Source organism: Tasmannia lanceolata, unplaced genomic scaffold (assembly GCF_043159265.1).
Source record: "Tasmannia lanceolata isolate RefF3 unplaced genomic scaffold, GAP_Taslan_0.1 ptg000011l, whole genome shotgun sequence".
NCBI classification, from domain to species: Eukaryota; Viridiplantae; Streptophyta; class Magnoliopsida; order Canellales; family Winteraceae; genus Tasmannia; species Tasmannia lanceolata.
Window position 1 is genome coordinate 17381493 of NW_027518688.1, and position 8653 is coordinate 17390145.

Genomic DNA, 8653 nt, shown 5'->3' on the forward strand with positions numbered 1-8653 from the left:
CTCCATTGCTGTACTGTGAATTGGTACACCTGAACTAGTTCAGAACATGGTTTCCTTGCAAAAACTAGAGAAATGAGTCAAGCGAATTGATGAACCCGGTAACATAGCTCCAAACATCAAAAGGTAACAATGCAGTACAATCTTTCAACCCATTAAACCAGAAGAATATAACCCAAGAAGCGCCGAAGGGGAAAGATTTAAGGATGTTCAATGAGGAAAATGATCCAGTGCTCTGCCAAGTTGCTGAGATCTAACCATGATAACTGTCTTATGGAAGATCATTTCTCTTTCTTAAATACAATTAGTGACTATGGATGGATTACAATGAAAATTTATGATCATCAACCAGAAAACTTAAACTTTCAAATCAAGAAATTGTAGTAGTCACCAGAGGAATGCTTCAGTTGGGCACAACACAACCTCATTTGTAATGCAATGTAGCACACCCATTATTGCATAGCTGCCCTCACCTTCGATTGATTGAGGCTGTCCATCTGATAGACCCTATATTGGATTCTTAGTATCCCAAAAATCATGCCAAATGGAAAATCTAATATCCATTAACCTCTTATTTTGATTGTTGAACATTGACAGGGTCCACATGGTAGAGCCCTCACGGCGACGAGGGAATCCTTCGATCGCCTGATGAGCCAGTTTATCATTTCCAGTATATTGTCATCTTTCCCCTCGGGTAGAATATGGGGAGTCCATGATGGGCTGGGTGGCGGGTAGAATAGGTAGAGGTCGAGGCTCGGGAGCATGGAAGACGGTGTTTGTTGTGTCAGATTGTTTTAATCCAGAGATTAGGTTTAAGGTGAGGGATGGGAAGAGAGTGGGGTTTTGGAGTAACATGTGTTTAGGTGTCTGTCCTTTGTCTTGTGCTTTCCCAAGTCTCTTTAGGTTGGCCACCAATAAAAATGCTACTGCATTTGAATCTTACAAATGGGTGGGGTATAGAATAGTTTGGGATAATACATTCAATAGGAATCTCAGAGGCCATGATAATGATTGTTTCATTAACCTGCTTTCTAAGTTGGAATAGTGTTTCATTTCTCAAGCTAAACCGAATAGTCAGATTTGGACTCTAGACCAAAAAGGCTTATTCCCGGCAAGATTGCTTCTTAGATTACTTGGACATTCTTTGGCCCCTTCCTTACCATGGCGTAAGGTTTGGGACCCTCTGGTGCACACCATAAACCAAGCCTTTTGTTGGGAGGTTGTGTGGAACAAAATTAATACATTGGACAGACTCAAGAAGCAAGGCATCGATTTGGAAAACAGGTGCATCCTTTGTTCGAGGGAGGAAGAGTCTATCAACTACGTCTTCATCCACAGTAATGAGTTCTATGGGATTTGGACCCAACTTTGTGAAGGCTATCAATAATTAGCATCGGACTCATCCAAGAATCTTCTCTTAAGTTGGAACACTGCTGGTCTAGGTTCTATGAGTAAGATTCTCTGGTGCCTCATCCCTTTCGCAGCTATGCGTGAGATGTACTCAAACTTTTGAGGAAAAGCATGCCTCTCCCTACCTTTTAGATTGGAAAATCAGATTCAATGTAGCTACGTGGGCTCGTTGTTACAAAGATTATTGAGGTTACTCTGTTGATTGCATTATTAGGAATTGGAGCCGATTGGAAACCTCCTCCGCCTAATATCTTGAAACTTAATGTTGACGGTTGCTCCCTTGGCAAACCCGGCAAAGCGAGAATTGGAGGTGTGTTTAGAGATAATGATGGAGTCTATTATTTATGCTTTTTCAGGCCCAATTGGTGTAACAGATTCGACGGAGGCTAAGATCCGGGCTCTCCATCTCGGCGTGACCATTTTTAGCGACTAGATGGAAGGGTAAATTGGAGGTGGAAGCTGATTCCTCTATGATGACAGATATCTTTCCTTTGTTGGGCTCAAGGTAAGATTGCAGTCCATTCGAGATTAGCCAAGTTCTTGGATGAGATTTGTGCTCTATGATGACAGATATCTTTCCTTTGTTCATATTCCTAGGAGTGCCAACGATCTTGCTGATCAATTGGTCAAATCAGGGCCTTGAGGGACTCTTTGTATTTCGGGCAATCCCTGCCCATTGATATGCACACATAATCTGTTTCCCTTTCAATGTAGTTATCTTTAGATACATTTCAGCTGTTGCCATTTACTTTCTATTGCACTTTTCATTTCTTTTTAATTAATTTCGAATGAATGTCCACTTATTTTCATTTATCTTTCGTACTTGGTCATCGACCATTTCCCTTAGTTTTAGCCAATGTTAGACACTTCATTTGTAGCCTTTGGCATCATTGATTCGTCAGCTACATACTATCCCCTTTTAAAACAATTTGTCGAAGTGACTTCTAACAATTGTACTCTAAAGAAAACCCATAAAAGGGGAACCCAGACCTTCGTAATCGCCTAAGTGACTGAAGTAAACCCATGGTTCCTCAGTTGTAAGTAAATTTACACAATTGATTTGAGGCTTTAGGTCAAAGTTTGGGTGAACCAATTGAACTGCAACTGTTCTAGCACGCCCGCGCACAATACCCAACCAAATGATGGAACAACATTCAACGACCAAAAATCATGTAATTGGATACTAGTTGTTCTGACATTGGTGATCCAACAGAGGGCAATCAAATGGATGATCTGAATCAATCAGAGATGAGCCTCATAGAAACCAGAAACCATGCTGGCACTTATTAGTTACTACTTGCATTACTACTAACAGCAGCTGAAAAAGGATCTTCATAATGACATTGGAGCCATTTTTGCATGACTAGATGAGTTTTTCCAGCATAAACTATTTACTTGTTCTAACAATTCATCACTAACACCACTAGACCCTGAAATCAGTACATCAACTGCCAGCAAAAGGATATTCGCCAGAAACTGGAAAACTGATTCAAAATACATGTTCAATTGCTTGAAATTTAATAATTGTGTATTTATAAAGAATTTTGTGTTGTATTTGTAATTTATATACAACAATTTTAGACTAGACCCCATTTTCACCACCTAAGAGAGCAAATGCCCAACACATGTTTCCTTTCAAAGACCCATTCCTGACTATCAATATCTTGGTGCTCAGACAAAATGGGGGAGGGTTCAAGCTCATAATTAGATCTCTGAACTGTGCTTCCAGTTTCTGAGTGTATGTTATGAACGAAAATCAGTTCGTAACATGATTGAATCTTCTCCGAGTGAAGATCTGCCTCTTGACTCACTTCAAGGGAAGGGTCAATTCTCCTTTGTGTGCAAAGACAAAAATTTTGGGATAAATTTCTTCATTAATTTGAAAAAAGACTACTTACATATTATTTATACCAAATAGATAACTCACTTGGAAGCCACTTGACCACTTCCTATAAAACTCCTACCTAATCCAATCTGGATACCATAACCTTTCATCCATGCGCCGCACAACAAACTGAAGGACATGGAATTGAAAAGTTCAGGGCGACAATTACAAAAAGGGAACTTATGTTGCTTCTATGGTTGTTTTTGAGCTTACAACAGAATAAATAAATTCAAAATTTCCTAATAACAAACTTACATTAGCATAAAATAGTAATAACCAAACAAAACTAGCAAACGTTCAGTTTTAATAATGAAAAAGCACATGGCTTATCTTTAATGTATTAAAGATGGTGTGGGCTATGATACAAAGATACAAATACAGATGCAGAATGGACAATATAATGAAGATACAACTCAACCTTTTCCAAAACCTATTATGAGGATATTGAAACTGATGTCAGCAATACAAGATTAAGACACAAAATGCATAATAGAACATGATAAGATTAAACTTAAAAAGATGGTTAATCTGCATTTATAACTGCAATTATTAAATACTAACAAAAAAAAAAATCACGATAGTTAATCCGCATATGACACGTGTTTGAAAAATGATAGTTGTTTCGACCAACAGAACTTACTATATTATCCAATATGAATGTCATATCAGAAATGGTAAATTGGGTGTACACAAGTATCCCAGTACCCCATGTATGGGTTAAACCTGGGAACAGAAAGATTACCTATTAAACTAAAACCATAAAGCTGTCGAGAAACAGTTTCACCATAGCTTTATAACCATGACATTATACCATATTAGGCCCTGTTTGTTTTAGATTATGACAACCGATTGTGTTAGAGTCCCCAGCCGATTATTGGACCGAAAATTGCACTAAATTTGACTCTAATCGGTTGGGGACTCCACAATCTGTTGTCAAAATCTAAAACAAACAGGCCCTTAATTTTGAGAAAACATACTTGGCAAATTTTTAAAAAAATCAACTTTAAAGAGAATTGCAGAACCATATACATCCATCTATCAACCAGTTTGTCTTCTAGCTTTAGATTCTGCATTTCTTGATTAAAAATCCCACCCACATGAGTCCTACATCAAAGAACATTCACACAAGGTACAAAACGACACATCTTTCCCACTCTAGGATTTTTCTGCAAATCCATCTAAAAAGAACCTATCTATACAGCAACCACACATGCTATCTTTTCATCATTTCAGGTTCTCATATGATCCATATCATAGTTTCAAACTCCCTCTTGTTTCATAATAAATGTCCCACTTTCTCTTCTTCTTCATAGACCATACCTCATATAAAATCTGGCAACATATATAGTTGTATTGATCCTCAGAGTTGGTGTCAATACTCAATTCCCACAATCTATGAAATAGAATAGAATTTTTTTTACAGTTTTTTCTCATTATCTCCTTTTGAAATTTTTTCTGTCTTTCAAGGATCAAATAAAGCCACTTTCCTTCTCCAAGAGTCAACTAAACAAAAAGCTTTCAGGCAAATATTTCAACATGAATTTGGATGCAACAAACTTGAAAGATATATTTTGAACTGGAATTGTTCACAAAAGTCAAATACAGTTGAAGAAAGCTTTTCAAACCTTCATGTTATTGTGGAAAAGCCCCAACTGAAAACTTAATCAAGTTATCTATATTCAGAAGACCATTAGAGTTTTTTATTGGTCAAAATTTCTTAGCCAAAAATGGAAACAACCCATAAGCTCCAATTCAAAGTTATCCATTTTCTCATGGCCCAAAATTTATTCTGCAAAATATGAGAAAATCATAAGGATAGTCTGATTGTGGTTATGATTGTTTAAAGGAAGACAAACATGAGAAAATATATTCACTACATCTAGAGGCATGTCTTCTCAAGGATTGCAACCTCAACATCATTGTTGCCGGTAACTATCATGTCATCGAAGTAAAGAAGCACAATGAGTCGATGACAAGCAAGCCTTTGTCTTTCTTCACAAATAAACTAGAATTGGAGTTACAAGCAAAATAACCACAAAATTATAAGTATTCGGCAATCTTACCATACCATGCCCTTGGAGCTTGCGTCAACCCATAAAGAGCTTTCTTGAGCTTGCAAACATGAGTCGGATGATCACTTGAATTGTAACTCAGCGGTTGCTCCATGTAGATGTCTTTGTCAATCTCACCATATAAAAATGCATTTTTCACATCAAGTTGAAACAATTTCCAACCATGAGAAGCGGCCAATGAAATTACAACTCAAACGGAAGTCATCTTGGCAACGAGACTAAAGGTCTCATCATAATCATCTCCATACTTTTGAGAGAACCCTCTAGCTACCAACCTTGCTTTGAACCTATCCACACTCCCATCCGCTTTCCGCTTCAATTTGAACACCCATTTACATGTAACCGGGTTCACATCATTAGGCTTAGGAACAAGATCCCAAGTCTCATTTTTCACAAGTGCATTCATCTCTTCATCTATGGCATCCTTCCATTCTCTCACCTCTTTTGCTTCATCAAAGCAAGAAGGCTCATTGTCATCAAATGGACTGGAAATGAAACAAGAATAAGTGCTCACCATGTTTTCATCCTTATACCGTGCCGGCTTGACAATCTTTCTTTTTTATCTTCTAAGATGTGTTGCACTACACTCGTCTTCATTAGTTTCTTCATTTTGCTCATCTTCTTGAACATGACATGCAACATCACTCACCCTATCACCTTGCTCTCCCATCAGCAAAGAAGAGGAAGACCCAAATTCCATTGGAACATTTGGTGTCACCGGCAAGTTCATTGTTGCTTGAGGCTCAAACTCAACAAGGATGTGCTCACCTACACCCACACCATTAGTGGAACCACCATCCAAACCATAATAAGAAGAGACTTCATCAAACACAACATCTCTTGAAACAATAGACTTGTGAGTTATAGGATCCATGCACTTCCAACCTTTCTTCCTTTCATCATACCCAATGAAAATACACTTCTTCACCTTAGCATCCAACTTAGTTCTCTTTTCACCCGGCACATGCATATAGCAAATTGAACCAAAAACCTTTAAATGCTTGACACTAAGCTTCAGCCCAAATATCAACTCATGGGGAGACTTCATATTAATCGGATTAAGAGGCACCCGATTAATCACATAAGTTGCACATGCCATACCTTCCTCCCATAAGGCCTTGGGTAAGTTCTTTTAATACAACCAACTTTTACAAGTTTCCACAAGATGCCTAATCTTCCTCTCTGCTACTCCATTTTGTTGAGGCGTATAGGCACAAGTGAGATCCGTTTGGATACCATGATCATGACAAAACATAAAAAATTCATCGGAAGTAAACTCCCCACCATTATCGGTTCTCAACCGCTTGATCTTCTTGTGAAGTACACCTTCAATGGTCTTCTTGAACTCAACAAACTTAGACAATACATCAGATTTCTCCCTTATAAAATACACCCAAGTGAATCTAGTAAAATCATAAACAAATAACAACATATAGCAGAAGCTGGAAAATGAAGGTGTCCTGCAAGGTCCCATTACATCACTATGGATAAGCTCCAATGGGGCCTTGCACCTTGAAAGTGACTTATCAAATGGAAGATGATGTGCCTTACCATATTGACAACCCTCACACACCTTTCCACTACCAAAAGAATTTAAGTTTGGTAGCTCATTCACTAGATTCATAATCACCATGACCTTCAATTTATCCATGCTAATATGACCCAATCTAGCATGCCAAATTTAAGCGCCATCATTTGTACTCATTTTATCAACATATAAAGTTGAAGCTGATAAAACAAACAAATCTTTAACTCTCTTACCGGTATAGACAACATCCGCCTTCAAGCTTGAAATATTCCGAAGAAATTTCACTTCCTTAGGCCCGAACAAAACATAATTTCTCGCATCAACCGCATTTGCCACCGAGAAAAGATTATTCTTCATGCCCGGAACATGAAACACACTCTTAAGTGTAATAGGATCATCATCCGCTCCACCAATGGTAATGACCCCTTCTTTCTCTACCGGATGTATGGTGTTGTCCGCGTGATGATAGCATATTGCCTTCATATTTTTGGAACTTTGAGAACTTGGATTCATCACCGGTAAGATGATGCCCGCAACCAGAATCGACAATCCAATCATCCTCAAAATTGATGGATGCCAAAGCACCCACAGTAGTAGTTTTCGCCACGAAACATCTACCCCAATCTTCTTCATGTTTTGGATCATCAACTTTTTCGGCTACATTACTATCCTTCAATTTCACACGACAATTCTTTTGTATATGCCCAAGTTTACCACATCGGTAACACTTGCTACCCTTTCGGTTTCCATTGCCCATAACAGGTGATCCTCCTTCATCTCCACTTTTACTTGGAAAAATTTTCTTCTCTTTATATTTTTTGAAGGGCGTCTTGGTTCTTGAAAATAATGCTTCTCCTTCACTCCCGGATATTGAACAACCTGCCATTTGTCTAGCTAAAGACTCTTGTGAAGCAAGAAGATTTCAAATTCCAACAAAGAAGGCTGCCTATCCCATCCTTGAATCGATGTGACATAAGGGATATACTCTCTCTTCAACCCATGAATAATATGCCGCTCCATTCGTGCCTCCGAAATAGGCTCTTCCGGATCCAATAGAGAAATCTCCGAACAAAGATTCTTAATCTTCAAAAAGAATTGAGAAATAGAGAGACTACCTTGTGTAGTATTTGCCAACTCATTCTCCAACATTTGTAGACGAGCCATATTTTTCTTGTTGAGCAATCCATCAAGGGTAATCCAAATCTCACTCGCCGATTTACACCCAATGATGTGCTCAAACAAGCCATGTGAAATAGACCGCTTGAAAAGAAATTCGGCCTTAGCATTCTTCATCCTCCAATCCTTCAATACATCGGCTTTTTCTTGTGTATCTTCTGGAGCTACAACGGCATTTCCACAAACAACCTCCCATAAATTTTCTCCCACAAAATAAGACTCCATACATGTTCTCTATATCTTGTAATTTGATTGATTTAGCAACTCAATGCCGAGTCCACTAATCCTTCCACTCATATCCATCTTCAAAGCATTGATTGAACTTCTTCACCAAGGAAATCTACATAAGCACCAACTACCACCCTTGTGGCTCTGATACCATATAGAGAAAGACGGATTTCACAACACCAGAATATCCGCTTCTCAAATAGTGCAACCGAAGTTTACACTAGCCTAAGATCAACAACCAAAGTAGAAGAAGAACAATACCCAAAAGAGATGTGCTTCAATATATGAAAGAACACACCATGCCAGACAAGAACAAACAAGAGAGAAGAAAGCTTCAAGAAGAAAGCTTCAATGGAA

General features: G+C 38.3%; 1 protein-coding gene across 1 annotated transcript; it reads right to left on the bottom strand.

Moving 5' to 3' along the window:
* Positions 1-7786: 7786 nt before the first annotated feature.
* Positions 7787-8293, bottom strand: LOC143885947 (uncharacterized). Its single transcript, XM_077389976.1, has one exon. It carries the CDS (start codon positions 8291-8293, stop codon positions 7787-7789), a length of 507 nt encoding a protein of 168 aa, XP_077246091.1.
* Between the last annotated feature and the right edge of the window lie 360 nt (positions 8294-8653).